The sequence below is a fragment of the Rhinatrema bivittatum genome, chromosome 8 (genome assembly GCF_901001135.1).
Source record: "Rhinatrema bivittatum chromosome 8, aRhiBiv1.1, whole genome shotgun sequence".
NCBI classification, from domain to species: Eukaryota; Metazoa; Chordata; class Amphibia; order Gymnophiona; family Rhinatrematidae; genus Rhinatrema; species Rhinatrema bivittatum.
In genome coordinates this window covers 168,692,976-168,713,041 of record NC_042622.1, presented here as the reverse complement: position 1 = coordinate 168,713,041, position 20,066 = coordinate 168,692,976, and the positions used below count along the sequence as shown (strand labels likewise).

Below are 20,066 nucleotides of genomic sequence, written 5' to 3'. Positions count from 1 at the left end.
GAAAGTGTTCGAGGTGTCAGCCCTGGGAGCCAGGGCAGCTATTTGCAGCAATTTTGCGTTGCGGGCTGGGCTCCGCTGGGCCCAGACCTTACAAGCGAATGCGGGTCTCTCAGAAGGGGAGGCTGCTCAGGCGGACCTTCTGGAGGCGGTAATCGCTTACAGCGCTGATGCCATGCACGATTTACTGCGCACCTCGGCCCGGGCCATGGTGTCTGCGGTTTCAGCGCGCCGTCTTCTCTGGCTCCGAAACTGGGCGGCGGACGGTACGTCTAAGGCTCATCTAGGTGCTTTGCCTTTTAAGGGGAAGTTGCTGTTTGGAAAGCAGCTGGATGATATCATGCAGTTCCTGAGTGAGAACAAGGCCTTTAAGCTACCGGAGGACAGGCCACGTCCTAGACCCAATTTCTCGGCACGGAACCGTTTTCGAAACAACCGTCGCCAGAGGCCGCAGAGGTCAGCTGGGACGGGGCAATCCTTCAGAGGAGGCGCTGCCAGAGCTTTGACCTGGCCTCAGTCCTTTCGGGGGAAGAGATTCAACAGGTCAGGGGGATCCTCGGCGGGATCCGGGGCCAAGTCGGCCCAATGATACGCGGTTGGTTCGTTTCTCGGCGAGGGCTCAGGAGGCCGTGCCACTGGTGGGAGCGCGCCTCGAGCTTTTTTACGAGGAATGGACCAAAATCACTTCGGACCAGTGGGTGTTAGACGTAATAAGACACGGTTACGCGTTAGAATTTGCACGTCTCCCCCTGCAAGGCCGTAGCCAAAAGGGCCGCCGTACGGGCAACCCTCCAGCGTCTGGAGGCGCTGGGCGCCATCACTACTGTTCCGCCGTCGCAACGGGGCATGGGAAGGTACTCCATTTATTTCGTGGTTCCAAAGAAGGACGGAGTGTATCGTCCGATCCTCGATCTAAAGGGAGTAAACCGGTGCCTTCGTGTTCCCCGGTTCAAGATGGAAACAATTCGCTCGGTAGTGGCGGCGGTTCGCCCGGGCGAGTTCCTAGCGTCCCTGGATCTGACGGAGGCGTATCTCCACATAGGGATCCAGCCAGCCTACCATCAGTACTTGCGATTTTGCATCCTGGGCAAGCATTTCCAGTTCAGGGCTCTTCCCTTCTGTCTAGCCACGGCTCCACGCACCTTCACCAAGGTTATGGTGGTGGTGGCTGCTCAGCTCCGACGGGAAGGGCTCTTCGTTCACCCTTACCTGGACGATTGGCTCATTCGGGCCAAATCCGATATGGAGTGTCGACAAGCGGTGGCCAGGGTTCTGCAGCTCCTGCGGTCACTTGGTTGGGTGGTCAATCTAGCCAAGAGTCACCTTCAGCCCACCCAGAGGTTGGAATATCTGGGGGCCTTGTTCGACACCAAGGAGGCCACGGTATCCCTGACTCAGGACAGGGTCCTCAAGCTCCAGGGACAGGTGAGGCGTTTGCTAGCCCTACGATGCCCTTTGGTCCGCGATTACCTGATGGTCTTGGGTTCCATGGCGTCGACACTCGCCTTGGTGCCCTGGGCTTTTGCTCATCTGCGACCGTTACAATCAGCGTTACTTTCCCGCTGGAGGCCGGTCTCGGAGGAGTTCCTGCGCCCGCTGCCTCTCACGGACCGCGCCAGGGCCAGCCTGCAGTGGTGGCTCTGCCCCAACCATCTGACGTGCGGCGTTTCTCTGATCCTGCCCAGCTGGACATTGGTCACGACGGATGCCAGTCTCTCGGGTTGGGGAGCGGTCTGTGGGGGGCGCTCGGTGCAGGGGCTGTGGTCAGCCCAGCAATCGCAGTGGCCCATCAATCGGTTGGAGACCAGGGTGGTGGTGCTGGCGTTGCAAGCTTTTCTGCCATGGATACGGGGCCAGGCGGTACGAGTCCTGTCGGACAACGCCACCACAGTAGCCTATATCAACCGTCAAGGCGGGACAAGGAGTCAGCAAGTGGCGGAGGAAGCGTCTCAGTTGATGTGCTGGGCGGAACGGCACCTCAGCAGCATTGCGGCGTCACACATCGCCGGCGTCGACAACGTACAAGCGGACTTCCTCAGCCGGCACCGGCTGGATCCAGGGGAGTGGGAACTCCCGGAGGTAGCATATAGTCTCATCTGTGCCAGGTGGGGTCAGCCTCGTCTGGATCTGATGGCCACCGCGCAAAACGCAAAGGCTCCGAGGTTCTTCAGCCGTCGGAGGGAGCGGGGCGCGGAAGGGGTCGATGCACTCGTGCTTCCTTGGCCCACGGACGTGCTGCTCTATGTGTTTCCCCCGTGGCCTCTGATAGGCAAGGTGCTCCAACGGATCGAGCTACATCCGGCGGCGGTGATCTTGGTGGCGCCGGAGTGGCCACGGCGTCCGTGGTTCGCGGATCTACTGCGGTTGGCGGTGGAATCTCCGCTCCGTTTGCGGGGCGATGCGACCATTCTGCGGCAGGGACCTGTTTGTTTGGAGGACGTGGATCACTTTTGTCTCGCGGCTTGGCTTTTGAGAGGGCGCGTCTGAGGTCCAAGGGGTACTCCGAGGCAGTGATCACCACGTTGTTGAGGGCTAGAAAACAGTCCACGTCTTTGACCTATATGAGGGTCTGGACGGTCTTTGAGGACTGGTGTAGTGCTCACGAGGTGAACCCCATTCGGCCGGAAGTGCCGGAGATTCTCTCTTTCCTTCAAGAGGGTCTCTCGAAGGGACTGTCCTGGAGTACCCTGAAAGTTCAAGTGGCAGCCCTTGGCTGCCTTCGAGGAAAGGTCCGGGGAGTGTCCTTGGCGGGCCATCCAGATGTGACGCGGTTTCTGCGGGGGGCAAAGCATCTCCGTCCGCCGGTCCGGAATCCGTGTCCCTCCTGGAACTTAAACTGCGTGCTTTTGGCTCTTTGTGGGTCGCCTTTTGAACCGGTCTAGCGTGCGACGTTGAAGGATTTAACATTGAAAACAGTGTTTTTGGTCGCTATTACGTCCGCGCGTCGGGTCTCGGAGTTACAAGCTCTTTCTTGTAGAGAACCGTTTTTGCGTTTTACAGAGACAGGTGTCTCTCTGCGGACTGTCCCCTCCTTTTTACCCAAGGTGGTGTCGTCCTTTCACTTAAATCAGTCAGTTGATCTTCCCGGTTTTTCGGCCATGGATCCTCAGGCCAGGGGATCGAGGGAACTGAGGAAACTTGATGTCCGTAGGATTCTACTTCGTTATCTGGAAGTTACGAATCCTTTCCGGGTTTCCGATCACTTGTTTGTTCTCTGGTCGGGGGCTCGTAGAGGATCGGCGGCTTCACAGGCCACGATTGCGCGTTGGCTCAAGGAGGCGATTGCTTCGGCATATCTTCTGCAGGGCAAGTTGGCACCCAGGGAGCTTCGTGCCCATTCGACGCGGGCGCAGGCTACGTCTTGGGCCGAGGTTTCTAGTGTGTCCACACAGGAGATCTGTAGGGCGGCAACGTGGAAATCGTTGCACACTTTCACGAGACATTACAGGCTTGATGTCCAGGCGGCTGAGGCTCAGGGTTTTGGGGCGAGTGTTCTCCGAGCGGGACTCTCTGCTTCCCACCCTGGGTAAATTGGCTCTGGTACATCCCAGGTGTCTGGACTGATCCGGGTACGTACAGGAAAGGAAAATTAGTTCTTACCTGATAATTTTCGTTCCTGTAGTACCAAGGATCAGTCCAGACTCCCGCCCGTCTGTGTTTTGTAGTTTATGTCAGAAGAAAGAGAGAGAGTCTGCTCGGTTGCTTATTTGGCCATTGTAGTTTGCAGTTTTGCACGTTGTGTTCATGGTTCTGAAGGTTTTCGGCTCCAGCTCAAGGGGCTGTTGTGAATTGGCCTCATGTTTGGGGTTTTTTTCTAGTTAGCTAGTTTTTGGCTTTATCCGGCTTTGACATTACGTGCGACTGAGGGGCTGTGGGTGGCACCTTACTATATGTAGGGAGCCCGACAAGTTTTACTCTGTCTCCACCTGCTGGTGCGGAGTCACAACCCAGGTGTCTGGACTGATCCGTGTACTACAGGAACGAAAATTATCAGGTAAGAACTAATTTTCCTTTACTCTTGGCCCTTAGTAACCTTTTGTTTCTATTTCCCTTCCACCCCCGCCATTAATGTAAAGAGCGCTGTTGTATCTGCATCAAGTGAAATATCTAGCTTAATTAGTTAGGGGTAGTAACCGCCACAATAAGCAAGCTACACCCATGCTTATTTGTTTACTCAAGACTATGTAATTCAGCTCTTGTTGGTGGTTGTCTGTATATAGATCCACTTTTCTTCATTCCCCCTGCCATTGAAGCAGAGAGCTATGCTGGATATGCGTGAAGTATCAGTCTTTCTCCCCTGCCATTGAAGCAGAGAGCTATGCTGGATATGTATTGAAAGTGGAGTATCAGGTTTATTTGGTTTGGGGTATGCTGGATATGGGTGAAGTATCAATCTTTCTCCCCTGCCGTTGAAGCAGAGAGCTATGCTGGATATTCATTGAAAGTGAAGTATCAGGATTATTTGGTTTGGGGTAGTGACCACCCTAACAAGCAAGCTACTCCCCTTTTTTGTGAATGCAAATCCTTTTTTCCACATTATCTCTTGCCATTAAAGCTTAGAGCAATGTTGGAGTCGCATTAACTGTGTTTATGTTTATTGAATAAGGGTAGTAGCCGTTGTTCCTGCGAGCCACCCACTCTTCATTCACATCCTCTTGACTTTATGGATCCAGTGTTTATCCCACGCCCCTTTGAACTCCTTCACAGTTTTAGTCTTCACCACTTCCTCTGGAAGGACATTCCAGGCATCCACCACCCTCTCCGTGAAGAAATACTTCCTGACATTGGTCTGAGTCTTCCTCCCTGGAGTTTTAAATCGTGACCCCTGGTTCTGTTGATTTTTTTCCCGACGGAAAAGATTTGTCGTTGTCTTTGGATCATGTCATTCGATGAAGACCCTCCACCTTTCTGGTCGCCCTTCTCTGGACCACCTCCATCCTTGTCTCTGACCCGTCTGAGATACGGTCTCCAGAACTGAGCACAGGTACTCAGAGGTTTGTGTTAAATGTCACATGGCTGCCTGACCAAGTTCCCTCCCCACCCCCAAGCTGTCCAGATCAGACCTAGAAGGTCCACATCTTAAAACAAAGCTTGCCAGACCCCAAATCCCCCCTCTGCAGCAAGTGAAGGAGTGAAAACATTAAGTGCCAGGCACTAGCATCAGCCTCTGAGTGCAGGGAGCAAGCAGCTACTGCTTGACAGAGAGCAGCCCGTGTCTGTGTGAATGTGAGGGGCAGTCTGACTCCCATGCACAGGCTTTTAAGCAGTCATACAGGTCAAATAGCTCTGCCCTCGAGCTGCATGTCAGACAATCTGTCAAAATAAAATGAGATGGCTCAAATCCCAAAGCCCTGGGACTCTTACTGCGATCTGCAACTCCAGTCCATAGGGGGGAAGGGCAGACTCTTCAATATTTACAGCCACTCATGTCCAAACACGTGCACAAACCCCCTAAGGGCGGCTTCTCCACCCAGCCGTCGCGTTGCAAACTTTTAGCAAGTCTCTTTATTATTATTCTTTCCTTGTGTAGATTTCCATTTGTTTACAGTTTACAATCATCTACAAGAACTGTAACAAAACACAGAAAACAAAATAAAAATATTTTGAACAACTTTTCAAAGTGAAATCTTTATAAAACAATGCTAGGTCTAGTGGCAGCCCCCATACTCTCCCTGTTCCAGTCTCTTCCTGCTGGCAGTGCTCAGCAGCCCGGTACCTTGTGTGCTGTGTAGGGGCTGGCTCACGCCAGCAGCACGTGTCACCTTCTTGGGCCTGGTGCAAAGCTAGCGGGGAGCCACTGCACCACAGCCTGCAATCACAATGGCAGCAAAAGGGGGTTTGGCCCAGGTTACAGCACTACTCTATAGTGCTATAGACTGATGGCCAAAGGTCTCTCCAAGCTGCATTGGCTACAGTCACCAGCTCAGAGGCACAAGGGCAACCAGCAGGCTCTGCTTATAAAGTACAGTATTCAGGATGGTTGATTTCCCCTCCCCCCCCCCAACTTCTGCCTCCATTTTGGAGTCAGGCAAGTAGGACTACAGGCGTGAGGGGGAGAGGATTTTCTACCTGCTACCACCCCACACTTCTAGCACAGGAGCCTTGATTTTCCTTTTCAGACGAACATCAGTACTGTCCCCTCACTCTTACTAATAGGAGACCACCTTCTGCCACTGTGACAAACCAAAGATTCAGCTAATCACGAGACTCATCCCCCAGGACCATTCTAGGATCGGCCATGCTGTGCAGAAAAGGCAACTCCCACGCGGGAAATGAGCACAACTTTAAAAATTATATTCGATTCCTTTGGCCATTGGAAACTTTTACACTCCGTAGTTTATGAGTTAGTAAGATCTGTGCTTTAGAAAGGAGATTAAGGGAACACAAAGATTGTTTTAATTATTTGTGGAGTCTTGAGGAGTAACTTGCAGGAGTGGCGGTTTTGCATTAGGAAGCTCCCATACCTGTTTCCTTTCAAACGAATGAAGGAGGAGTGGTGGTTTCAACTGCAGCGCATGCTGGAAAACCACCTCTACTGCGGCTAAACAGGTGAGCACGCCTGAAGGGCTCGGCCCCCTTTTCTAGTGGGAGTCCTAGAGGGGGGCGGCAGGTAAAGCCTGAACCTCAGCAAGGTGATGCTCAGGCCATGGCAGGGTCCACAGCCACAGGGAAGTCAATTTAGCAATCTAGGGAGCAGAAACGGAAAGCCTGCATGTAACACAGGGACAGGTGCACTAATCTTTAAATCAACAGCCGCCGGCTGCCAAAAGCAAACTGAGCAAGAAGGAAGCAGGAGCTTATCTGCAGAGCTGGCACCTGCTCAGAAGAACGCTCCTTGTATCTCCAGACACACGATGGTACCTCTCCCTGTGAGGGGCTGGGCTTTTGCTCGCTGCTTAAGGGACAGGTGCCTTTGGGAGCTTATGGTGAACTTTCAGATTAAAGTGTTCAACCTGGCGGTTGCAGCTGCCAAACCTTATTTAGGGTACAGAAAGCCAGGTCTGGGGGGTTAACTCCAGGCTATAAGCAGCACTTCCAACACCTACCCAACTCCCTGCCCCTGTCATCCAACACCACAGCCAGAGCAGTGCTACATTTCACAACATCAACAGGTTTGTTTTTTTTTTTGTTTTTGTCCTGGAAAGAAAGAATAGTGGGAAAGCAACATCATCCAAAATTCAGGGCTAGAAAATGTCTGCCTTCTACTGGCTATTACTGTACTCAATACTCCTGCACAAGAAAACTAGTAACAAAACACCAAGGGGGAAAGAAGCAGACACGTAAGATACACAGGCAAAATAGTCCAATCCCTCCAGCGTCTCGGCAATATGCAGAACGCGCGGCTTTAAAAAGCACCCCCCCCCCAGTCCGCTGGCTCCTGGGACCCGGCAGTAACACAGGCCAGCTGAGTTTTTCCACGTGCCGTCTCAGACGGAGGGACAGGAGCCTTTAGTCCTCTCGGGATGCAGGCCCTGGCACCTGGGCATAGTAGATACTTGGCAAAAAGTTAAATAGGGAGAAACAAGTTTCCACACATTCACTCGGCCCTGAACGAGCAAATACAGCCGTGCCACGTCCAAAGCCCTTTTCAGTCTTTGTCACATATACAGAAGGGGGCAGCTGGACACCACGGTACAGAGAAGGAACAGAGGATCGGCTCCTTATCTTTATACAAAGACGGCCCAAGCCCAGTCCCGGTAGGAGCAGTCTCTGCGCCCGCCTCCCCGTCAATGTTGGGAGGATTTTTTTTATGTAGCTTGCAGAAAGTTGAGCTTGGTGCCGGCCTCCGGGCTCTGTCCTGTGGGTTACACATCAGTGGTGAAGTAAAGTGTGTTGCGCTTCAGTTCAGAGAAGGTGATTGGGGGGTGCTGCAGATAGTAGAGCAGAACCTGCACCTACAAAAGCCACAAAAGGAGACATTTACACAACTGGCAGGAACGTTTCCTTATCCAGGACCTGAACCTTAGCAACAGAGGGAACCAGAGTTTTCCATGGCAGACGTCCTGGATTTTACCAGGCCTGACTCACTCAGCCTTTGGTTACTGACATGGAGCCAGTGGTCACCTTATGTGAACACAGGAACAAAGTGAAGAGAGCCATCAGAGGGCTGGACAATAGTCAGCACTTGTGTCTTGTCCTAAAAAGAGAGGAAGCCATGTCATCCTTCCTCCAGCAGGGGGTGCTATAGTACCACAAAAGCCAGGATAGGCCAACCAGTCTCTGATAATGTCCTGTGACTGTGGTGCAATTAAAGCATCCTCTAGACCCCCATAGTTTACCTGGCTTTCTAGTTGAAAACATAAATAAATAAAATTATATGCTTTAGATGCATATTACTTGCATTAAAAGCATAATCCCCTCTTCTACTGAAGTGGCTTAGTTAGAGCAAGGGTAGGCAACTCTGGTCCTGGAGTGCTACAGCCAGGTTTTCAGGACATCCACAATGAATATGCATGAAATAAATTTGCATATAATTGAGGAAGTGCATGCAAATTCACCTCATGCATATTCATTGTGGATATCCTGGAAATTAGACTTGGCTGTGGCACTCCAGGACTGACAATAACAAAACGGACAGAGGGAAAGGGTGTGTATCCTACATCCCTTAACACCACCCCTATTATCAACAACTGAATGTCTCAGAAATTTAGAGAGAAAATGTCACACAGGTGGGTCAGTTTTCCTAGATTAACCCAGAAGTCTCACTCTCTGTCTTAACCTAGTCCAGCATATCGTAAAGAACAAGAATAGGGAGTCCGGGCCAGCCAGCTGGTGCTGGGAAGAAACAGGACCCCGTGTCTGAAGATAGGCTGGCGTAGAGCCCATTCACCAAGCAGAGGCTGGGCCCCCCTTTCAGTATGGAGTGTGCAGCAGAGCCATTGGCCCAAGGCCTACCTGTGCCATGACGTCATGTGACCAGATATCAGAAGCCAAATTGGTGTGCGGTTTGCTCTCCACTTCTGAAGGCCTCAGTAGTGTCGGGCCAAAAACTGTGGCAAGGTTATGCAGGGACATTTTGTTAATGGGCTCCTTCTCGGCGACCCTGGAGAGGAAGAGACCAAGCTGGTGGCTTAAGTGGGCATGGCAGAAGGGCAAGGGGTACAGGAGGACGGAAATGCAGTGCTTCCTCAAACCAGTCCTGCCTACGTCCGAAGACTTGAGACAGAAGCGTGCCACGGGCTGCAGAAAGCTTGGCCGTTAACAACAGAATTTCACACTGCTTCTAGACTAATTCAGACTCAGATCTGAGGTGGAAGGAAGCACTGAGATCCTTTTTATATCCCCACATATACACTACATTCACATCTCAGAACGCCAGACCCCGAAGCTTGCCCGAGTGTCAGAGTGGGGTCCCTGCTGTAACTCTACATTCTCTCACCCACTGGAGTGTCTGCTGTACATTTCCCAGGACGTCCAGAACCCAAGATCCTAGCTGTTGTAGAGCAGCGGGATCCCAGCGAACACAAACTCTCCCACCCTCTACATCTGATTGAATTTAAAACGCTAACAACTGTCCACAACTCAATCTACAATGCAGCCAACCCCGCCCTAATTGACATGATTCACCTTCACAAAGCACAACGGACCACCAGAACAGAAGACAAAATGACCCTAGACATACCTTCCCCCAGCATAGCCAAACTAACAGCCACGAGGAACAGAGCATTCTCCGTCGCAGGACCTAAATTATGGAACACCCTTCCCCATTACTTAAGATCACTCAATGACAGCAAATCGTTCAAAAAAGAACTCAAAACCTGGTATTTCAACCTAACCTTCCGCGACGGAGTCGGCTAAGCCATCCACATCCCTCTTCCCACCTCTTCCCCCCTCCTTTCCTTCTACCACCCCCCTCCCTAACTAATACCCAAACACCTCCACCTTCTTCCCCTGTCCTACCCTCCCCCAACCCCTCCCTGACCTCCCACCCCTCCCCTCTCCCTACCACCCCTATGGCATCCCATCCTCCTTCACCCCCCCTCCCGCCCTCTCCTCCTTGTCTCTTGTTCTTCAATTTTTGCTACACAGCCCTCTATCCAGCCCGCCTCAGCTGATTCCCCCTAGCCCCCCCCCACCCTATCTCAGCTCCCTGCTAGAGTGCCCCAGTGACTGTTGTCACCAACCTGTTTACCAAGTTATTTAAGTTATATAAGATGTTATATTCATATTTGTATAAGTTACCAGTTGGTCACCACTATGTATAAGTTGTTTATCCTGTAAACCGGAGTGAAGGCATCCCGCTATACTTCGGTATAAAAAAGCCTCGAAATAAAAATAAAAAATCTGTGGACACGGCAAGAGAACAGGCTGTATATGCTGCACAGGACGGAAAAACAAATGGGTTTTCCCTGTAACCTCGCCACTGCTTTTCCTCAGCTTGCCTAGTTTCAGCCAAACCACAAAAGAAACGTTCCAAAGTGTGGAAGCCTTTTCCAGCACAGACACCAATTCCACACAGCCAGGGCAACTCATCCCAGGAGAGAGTACGTTCTGCCACCACCGTCTGATGAAAGATGAAGCAACTTGCTGGATATCTTTTAAAATGTTGCAGATTCCAACAGAGGCAGCATAGTATGTCTTTAGCTGCTCTGATTTCTGTAAGAATTTCTTATACATAGGCAGACACCACCACGAGGATTACAGTACCTACGTCATACCCAAAGCATAACCTTGCTACAGGAATATCACAGCACAGCCTTAGCTCAGGAGCACCAGGCATGGGCTTGCGGTTCCCCACAGGAGTAATTCATCCCCCCCCCTTCACCTTTTCAAGTGCTCCAGCATAAAGAGAAAGGTGATGAGATTGGGGTCAGGCAGTGAGCGGAGGAGGTGCATCATACAGTTTTCCTTGGCAGCTGGATCAGACAGGGCTGGAAACGAGAAAGAGAGAGATCACAGCACTGCAGAGGAAAGAGGATCTGACAAGGAGCACTGCAGAGGAGAGAGGATCTGACAAGGAGCAAACAAAAGTATATTAAAAATGAAAATACTAAAATTCATTGTTAACCCATTACAACCAAGGATTTGGCTTTCAGTTGGAGACCCCCCCACTGCATCCCTGCCAACCACAACCTGGAGCCCACCCGAGACTTACCGATGCCCTCCATAAACGCAGGGTACAGCCTATCTGTGAGCAGAGGCTCGGGGAGCTCCCGGAAGTAGAGCTTTAGCGTTCCGGCGATCGCGTTGATATCCATATCACTCAGCATCACCAAGATGTCCTTGTTATCTAAGAGGCCCAGAACAAACGCGATTAGCACAAGTTCCCACTCCCTCACGCCCAGTAATAAGAACATAAGAAAATGCTATACTGGGTCAGACCAAGGGTCCATCAAGCCCAGCATCCTGTTTCCAACAGTGGCCAATCCAGGCCATAAGAACCTGGCAAGTACCCAAAAGCTAAGTCCATTCCATGTTACCATTGCTAATGGCAGTGGCTATTCTCTAAGTGAACCTAATAGCAGGTAATGGACTTCTCCTCCAAGAACTTATCCAATAACAAAATCAATTTATACAGTGCCAAAAACAGTCATGCAGCCAGCACCGGGGGGGGGGGGGGGGGGGGGGGGGGGGGTAGGACCTAGCAGTATGCATTTGAAAAGGGAGAGGGAAGGAGAAAACAGGAGCATCCGGGAGGCAGGGTGGCGCTTTATGTCTGGGATGGCATACAGGATAAAGATCCTGCATGAGACTAAATGCTCAGTAGAATCTTTATGGGTAGAGTATAGTGATAGGAGTATACTACCGTCCACCTGGCCAAGATGGTGAGACGGACAGTGAAATGCTAAGAGAAATTAGGGAAGCTAACCAAAGTGGTAATGCAGTAATAATGGGAGATTTCAATTACCTTATAACAAATCACGTTGTGTCATAACATTTTTATCTTATGTTGTTGTTAGTATCGCATATTTTTTATGTAACACATTTTTATGTGATAAGTTTTAGGACCTTCATACCACCCACGGTTGAACAAGCTCAAACTTGTGTTGCCACTGTTATGGGTCTTTTTTAATGATCGGTCCAAACAACTTTTCTTGTGATTAAATATTTTTGCAATTTTTATTATTTTTTGAAAACTTTTTCATAAAATTTCAAAGAACTGTACTTCCCTTTTGCTTAAGCTGGTAAAGTTCCAGAGTCTGCAGTCCAATGTGAACACGTTTCGCTGAGCCGCTGCCTCAGGGACTTTTCAGGACGACTCGTAAAGTGCTGCTCTGTGAACTCTCTGGTTATGGAAGATTTCTGTTTTTACTATTTAATAGAGGTCCATTTCATTTCAGACCAGCCACCATTTCTTTACTTCAGCGTTTACACTTTACGAGTCGTCCTGAGAAGTCCCTGAGGCAGCGGTTCAGTGAAATGTGTTCACGTCTGACTGCAGACTCTGGAACTTTATCGGCTTAAGCAAAAGGGAAGTACAGTTCTTTGAGACTGGAAAATTGGGCATCCAAATGGCAGATGAAATTTAATGTGGATAAGTGCAAGGTGATGCATATAGGGAAAAATAACCCCTGCTATAGTTACACAATGTTAGATTCCATATTAGGTGCTACTACCCAAGAAAGAGATCTAGGCGTTATAGTGGATAACACATTGAAATAGTCAGCTCAGTGTGCTGTGGCAGTCAAAAAAGCAAACAGAATGTTAGGAATTATTAGGAAGGGAATGGTGAATAAAACGGAAAATGTCATAATGCCTCTGTATCGCTCCATGGTGAGGCCCCTCCTTGAATACTGTGTACAATTCTGGTCGCCGCATCTCAAAAAAGATATAGTTGTGATGGAGAAGATACAGAGAAGGGCGACCAAAATGATAAAGAGAATGGAATAGCTCCCCTATGAGGAAAGACTAAAGAGGTTAGGACTTTTCAGCTTGGAGAAGAGACAGCTGAGGGGGGGATATGTTAGAGGTGTTTAAAATCATGAGAGCTCTAGAACAGGTAGATGTGAATCGGTTATTTACTCTTTCGGATAATAGAAAGACTAGGGGGCACTCCATGAAGTCAGCATGTAGCACATTTAAAACTAATCGGAGAAAGTTCTTTTTCACTCAACGCACAATTAAACTCTGGAATTTGTTGCCAGAGGATGTGGTTAGTGCAGTTAGTATAGCTGTGTTTAAAAAAGGATTGGATAAGTTCTTGGAGGAGAAGTCCATTACCTGCTATTAAGTTCACTTAGAGAATAGCCACTGCCATTATCAATGGTAACATGGAATAGACTTAGTTTTTGGGTACTTGCCAGGTTCTTATGGCCTGGATTGGCCACTGTTGGAAACCGGATGCTGGGCTTGATGGACTCTTGGTCTGACCAGTATGGCATGTTCTTAAGTTCAGCTACCAAATTATAAGTGGGAGAAGATGATAGAGCGAGTCCCAAAGATGGCTTTTCATAGGTCTCCTCCAAGAATCAGCACAACTCCGGATGGCAAACACCAGTGGCTGGGACCAAGAACAGCTGTTCTCAACGCTAGCTGGCTGCTGGGGAGCGACCCCCAATCTGTACCAAGAAATCCTGACTGAATAAATAACCTTCAGATTAGGAAGCTAAATCCACAGCCCTCAGGAACATCTCAGTAAAGTAAAGAGTGAGCCAAGGAAATGCTTTCTTAAATATTTTGGGTTTAGTAAAAAAAATATTTTAAAACCCCTTCTGGTGCACTTTTTGGAATGGCCAGGTGACCAGTGCTTGGAAATTCAAGGGCAGGAAACCCCAGGCTGAGGCTCCCACACTTCTCTTCTCATCTCTCCAGCATTCACATGGTTAACAGGAGTGCACACAGTGCCACGTAGACAGTTCTATGCACAGCATGAACTTCCTCCAAGGAGCTCATGGGGGACTTCAGTCTCAACATTTCAAACTGCACCGAGAGATGAGACTCCCCGTCGGCATGCACGGATCTAGTGGGATGGTCACGTTCACCATTTTAAAAGCTGGTTCCATCATCCGAAGGGCAGACAGGGACCTGTAAAGCTCAGGTGAAGTCCACACGCAGTGGCTTAAACTTTTAGTCAAGACAGAAGACACTTTAGGCACGGTGGACAAACCTCTCCAGAGATTAACACTGTGGAGGAACAAATTATAAAGGCAGTTTTCTTGGCAACAGGAGCGAGCAAACACCCCTCCAGCAGAGCGGCAACTGGTAGAAACAGTGCATGGAGCTTTCATGCGTACCAAGTGCCTACCACGACGTGATTGCCCAGAAGGCCTCATTTGCTGGAGCCTGTGCTCCTGCCTGCAGAACACAGAGCCACCGCTACCTCGTCCACCCCCCGCCTACAGCAACTCACTGGCATCAAATGCGCTCTTTAGAGTCTGGATGTCCGTGGCCACCCCGGAGATCCTGTAGATTCCAACCTCCTCGATGCCTCTCTTCTCCACCTCCTCCACGCACTGCCGAACGATGTACGGGACCTTGGATCGCTCCCGCCTGAGGGGGGTCAAAGCCGCACGATCAGCAAAGGAGATTTTAAAATAAACGCGGTCGCTATTACACACTGTGAGGGGACGACGACACACGACTGTACGCTAGAGCACCCACATAACAAACCCCGTGGATCCCGACTTCTAGATTCCACATAATTCTGAACATTCGCAAGAAAATCAGGCACAATAAGACCACGTGCTGTAAAAATCCCACACAGCAATCCAGCTTTAAATATCGCAACACTGAAGAGCAAGCATTTTGCGCATGGCCATCCTCCCACTCCTCGCTTTAGGGGTGCCCTGCCCTTCACCTCCTCTCTCTATGGCAGAAGCTTCTCACGTACTTGGTTACAACGGTGATTTTAACTCCAAAGACACCCGTTTGCTTTTTGGATGGGGTTCTCTTCAGGCTCATGTCCCGACTTGTAAACTTCATGGAAAACTCTACTTTAATCTAAAGGGGGAAGAAAGGACAGTGAGACAGAACAAGCCCATAGATAAGAATAACCACAACTGCCCCTGTTACCAGCGGGCAGCTCTGAGCTCAGTACAGGACAGACCCACAAAGCGCCAGTCAGAAGAATTAAAGCGCAGGTAGAGACTCTTCAGGCCACACGCAGAGAAACCTTCGTTTCCCAGAGCTCTGGAGAGTTCCCTAGCCAGGACTGGCATGCGCCTCTCTCAGCAAACAGAGGAGCAATGTCATCACTAATGCTGGTGACGGTTCCGACAGAACTGACGTGCCAGAGAGAGTACAGAAGCCAGGGTGCAAGGGCTGGGATTACAGATCACTACTTACACCGTTCATCTCAATCACATCCATGTGCCAGTTTTTGGTCTGCACCGTCTGTGGGTCCAACTGAAAGAGAACACAAGTGAAAAGGGAGAGTTATTCCTTAGGATCGTAAAGAGAGCCCCCATGGGCCAAAAGAAACCAACTCTGCAAAGCCTAAAGACTGTCAAGGCTCCACAGATTAACAACGGACTCCTGGGGGCTTACAAGGTCAATGCCCTTTTCCAAATCCCAGGGAATGTACAAGAGATCCTGTGTGGAGCTGGTTACCAGAGGTCTGTGGCCATAGGGGCTGCCAGCACCAAAACAAGTTTCCTAGAGAGGTGGAAGAATCTCCATCCTGGAAGCTTTTAGCAGCAGACTAGAATGACAGCTGTCTGGGTTGGTCGGATTCTGTCTGGGGATGGTTGGAGGAGACTAGATTACCTTTTCATGTCCTTTCCTGGCTAATTTATTTTTCTGTGATTCATGGACTTATATTAAAGGTTTTGTCCTTCTATATCTATTCCACCAGCAACAGCACACTTTGTAAGCAAACACGCAGCTACTGCACAAGTCTAGCTTCCAGGAGGAAGTCTCTATAGAAACGCCAACTAGGATCGACATTTCTATCCTCCTGCCACCTACGATGCCTACAACCACCCAGTCATCTGTGCTGCAGCAAGCTCAGTGCCAAGCACACAGGACATCCCTGTAAGACCAAGCCAGGAAACTGGAGGCAGAAAAGGTCGCAGAGGTCAAGGCTATTTCTGAACCGATGTAAAAAAACAGAATGTCCAAGGAAATTTTCCACACCATAGTCCTCCTGATTCACAGCACGTATTTATAAGCCCTGGGAAATAGTGAGTTTATGATTTCCCATTTAGATTACTTGGTTTAAAAATAAAGCAGTAGCAACAAGACTGTGGCCCTTTGTAGGCACTGAGAAGGTCCTGTCTTGGTGACATCCAAGCACAGGGTATCAGACAGTCACTGTGAATGTTAGCTAGTGGAGACTGGATCGGGAGGCCAAGATGCTGTCTGTCCAAACTGCAAGGTCACACCAAAATAAGATGAATGCAGAATGGCAAACACCTCCAGACAAGGCCAAACACCAAATCGCACAGTCCATGATAAGATGCCCAGACAAAGAACCACAATGTTTATACAAATGTAGGGAGGGAAAAGGGGCTGGAGGGAAACAGATGTGCATCAGCCTGGAGAAGAGGCAGCTGAGAGGAGATATGATAGAGATCTATAACATCATGAGTGGGGTAAATAGGGAACCATTATTTACCCTTTCAAATAGTGCCAAGACTAGCAAGGAGCAGAATGAAAAATTCTCCAATTAAGCTGTGGAATAGGAATATGCAGCTGAGTTTTTTCGGTTTAGTTCGTTTCTGTTGTGTTCACTGCATTCTTTTCTGAATTTCATTTCATTTTTTCCTTCAAATTTGCCAAAACAAATGACTTAAAAAAGTTTCTGAATTTTCAAACTGAGTTGAGTTTTGGTTCATTTTGTTTGCAACATCCAAAAATCGATTCATTTGTCATATTTTATCCATTTGGATAAAATAAATACACATTCCTACTGTAGAATGTGCTGCTGGAGGATGTAGTCAAGGAGTCTAGCTTAACGGGGTTTAAAAGGGATTTGGACAAGTTCCTGAAGAAAAAGTTCATAAAGCAGAGTCGCTTACCTGTAACAGGTGTTCTCCTAGGACAGCAGGATGTTAGCCCACACATGTGGGTGACATCATCGGATGGAGCCTGGCATGGAAAAATTTGACTGGCACACTGAGCATGCCCAGCATGCCACTATCCACGTGGGATCCCTCCTCAATCTCGTAACACAGAATTACCAAAAAATAAAACAAACATAGGAGAAACCCAACTCCGCGGGGTGGTGGGAGGGTTTCATGAGTACTAGGAGAACACCTGTTATAGGTAAGCAACTCTGCTTTCTCAGAGGACATTCATGATTGTTGTCCTCACACATGGGAGAATCCCTAGCTATAGGCTGCTCCTCAACACAAAAAGGCACCAACAGACACCAACCAGGTGCCAACGAGCACAACAGCCACAGTGCTGTTGGTAACAGAGGGGGAGACAGCCTGATCCCAAACAATGGGCCCTAGGCAGGGAGAGTTGCGTTCTACACCTCAAAAAGATTCCTGAGGACAGAGTGGCCAAACCTACTGTCACGTTGGCCATCCTTGTCCAGACATTAATGGAATGAGAATGTGTGGAGAGAACCCCACGCTGCAGCCTTGCAGATCTCCTCCACAGGAACTGCTCGCAAGTGGGCGCCGCCGACATTGCCATGGCTCTGACGGAATAAGCCTGGGAAAGAATGTTAGCAGGACGAGTGACTGGTTAAGATGGAAGTCTGTCACCACCTTAGGCAGGAACTTAGGGTGCGAATGCAAGACCACCCTGTCATGAGAAAACTTAGTGTAAGGTGGGTAAGTCAATAAGGCCTGGAGCTCGCTGACCCTGTGTGCTGAGGTAACTGCCACAAAAATATGACCTTCCAGTTTAGGTACTTAGGTTACAGGAGCACAGCAGCTCAAAAGGAGCTTTTTTCTTCAGCTAAGCTAACACCACACTGAGGTCCCAAGACACAGTGGGAGGCCTTAGGGGAGGCTTCAACTGAAGCAGGCCCTGCATGAAATGTACAACTATGGGCTGTACAGAGACAGGAGCACCATCACTTCAGTGGTATGTGCCAATTGCACTGAGATGAACTCCTAACGGAGTTGGTTTTCAAGTCAACTTCTGAAAGGTGTAGAAGGTAATCAAGCAGTGTTTGTGTGGGGCAGGAGAACGGATCCAGGGCCTTCTGCTCACACCACACTGAAAACCTTCTCCACTTCAGTCCTTAGGACTTTCTAGTGGAAGGCTTTCTGGAAAATACCAGGACTCAAGACACATCCTGTGAGAGATCAAGCAGTTGCAGAATTAACCTCTCAACATCCAGGCTGCCAGCGACAGGGCCTGAAGGTTGGGATGCTGCAACCTGCCTTGGTCTTGTGTGATGAGCTCTGGAGAAGTCCCCAGACCGATCGGTTTCCAAATGGACAACTCCCAAAGGAGTGGAAACAAGACCTGTCTCGGCCACTGAGGGGCTATGAGAATCGTAGTCCCTCTGTCCTCGCGAAACTTTAAGAGAATCTTTGCCACTAAGGGAAGCGGAAGATACGCATACAGAAGGCCCTTGCTCTAATGGAGGGCAATGGCAACCGAGGCTGGTTTGCCGTCTGACCTGGACAGGGAGCAGAATCGAGGCTCCTTCCTGTTGCAGGGGGACGCAAATAGATCCACATCTGGGCTTCCCCAGAGGCGAAAGATCCGGTTTGCCAACCCCTGGGTCTCAAAACCACTTGTGGGGTCTGAAGGCACAACTCAGTCTGTCCGCAATCAAGTTCTCCATTCCCCCAGATACATGGCCCTGAGCACCATCCCGTGGGACGGGCCCCAGGATCAGATCTGGACCGCTTCCCGACATAGGAGGTATGATCCCGTGTCTCCCTGCTTGTTGATATACCACATGGCTACTTGTTGTCTGTTTGGATCAGGACAGCTCTGTTGGACAGCCGATCTCTGAAAGTCCACAGTGCGTACCTGATCGCCTGGAGCTTCAGGAAATTGATTTGACGTGTTTCCTGGGCACGGAGCCCCTCTACATGAGCTCCCCAGCCCAGGGTGGACAATTTGGGCAGCGGGACTTTGGGAGGATACTCCCCGTTCCAAATTTGAGAGTACTCGCCACCAGGACAAAGAGTCCCAGAGAGATGGGGTGATTCGGATGAGATCCTGGAGGCTCTGCATGGTCTGGCGCCACCGCAACCTCAGGGTCCATTGGGTTCTGCACATATGCAAATGTGCCAAGGGAGTATTTATTTATTTAAGATCATTTATTACCCGCCCTTTTTACATTCAGAGCGGGGTACATTAAGAACACACATAAAATAACACTTAGCTAACGAAAGTAACTTAACATGAATACAAACCAAACATAATATAACATGGGCACACATAGAAATAACCCGCATAAAGTAACAGCTAGCTAATAAAAGTAACTATTAAGTAATTAAAACAATACAAATACAATCGAACATAGATTAATATGGGTAATAAGAACCTCAGAAAAGACTTGCAGGCAAACCAAAGTGGCTAAAGGAACTCCAGAAGGGAGTAGTGTTGGGGATTGAGTGTTAGGCCACTTGGCCTAACAGTCTCAACATGTGCCGAGCTGACCCCTGCTGGATCTGCTGAATCACTGCCACTATGGATGTCAAGATGACCACCCTGGAATGTGGCAGGAAGGCTTTTGCCTGAGCCGTGTCTAGCAGGGCTCAGTATGCAGTCCAATTGAGGGGACGGGCTGAGATAGGACCCTGGGTACTTGATGACGAGCCCTAGTGACTCCACACCCGAACGGTCAAGTGCATGGACCGAGTGGCTCCTGCCCTAGATGTGCTCTTGACCAGCCAATCGTCCAGATAAGGGAAAACATGCACTCCCAGCGTGCAGAGATGCACCCCTACCACAGCTAGGCATTTTGTGAAGACGCAGGGCCGATGCTAGCCCAAACAGCAGCACTCTGTACTGGAAGTGCTGTTTTCCCACCACAAATCTGAGATACTTCCTGTGACTTGGGAAGATCTCTATGTGAGCGTATGCATCCTTCAAATCGAGGGAGCACAGCCAGTCCCCTTTTTGCAGGAGAGGAAGCAAGGTGCCCAGGGAAACCATCTTGAACTTTTCTCCTTTTAGAAACTTGTTCAAGGCCCTCAGGTCTTGGATGGGACGGAATCCTCCTGTTCTTTTGAAATCAGGAAGTACCGGGAGAGGAATCTCTGCCCTCT

General features: G+C 49.6%; 1 protein-coding gene across 5 annotated transcripts in view; it reads right to left on the bottom strand.

The window, feature by feature from the left end:
* Positions 1–5,483: 5,483 nt before the first annotated feature.
* ABR (ABR activator of RhoGEF and GTPase) overlaps positions 5,484–20,066 on the bottom strand; it is a 188,110-nt gene continuing 173,527 nt past the window's right edge. For all 5 annotated transcript variants that reach the window (XM_029611251.1, XM_029611252.1, XM_029611253.1 and 2 more), the window contains 7 exons: positions 15,223–15,282; positions 14,768–14,877; positions 14,288–14,427; positions 11,093–11,227; positions 10,763–10,868; positions 8,893–9,040; positions 5,484–7,892 (listed from right to left, as the gene is read on the bottom strand). In XM_029611251.1, coding sequence (XP_029467111.1) covers positions 7,803–7,892; positions 8,893–9,040; positions 10,763–10,868; positions 11,093–11,227; positions 14,288–14,427; positions 14,768–14,877; positions 15,223–15,282 — 789 coding nt within the window. In that variant the 3' untranslated portion in view covers positions 5,484–7,802. The remainder of the gene's footprint in view (positions 7,893–8,892; positions 9,041–10,762; positions 10,869–11,092; positions 11,228–14,287; positions 14,428–14,767; positions 14,878–15,222; positions 15,283–20,066) is intronic.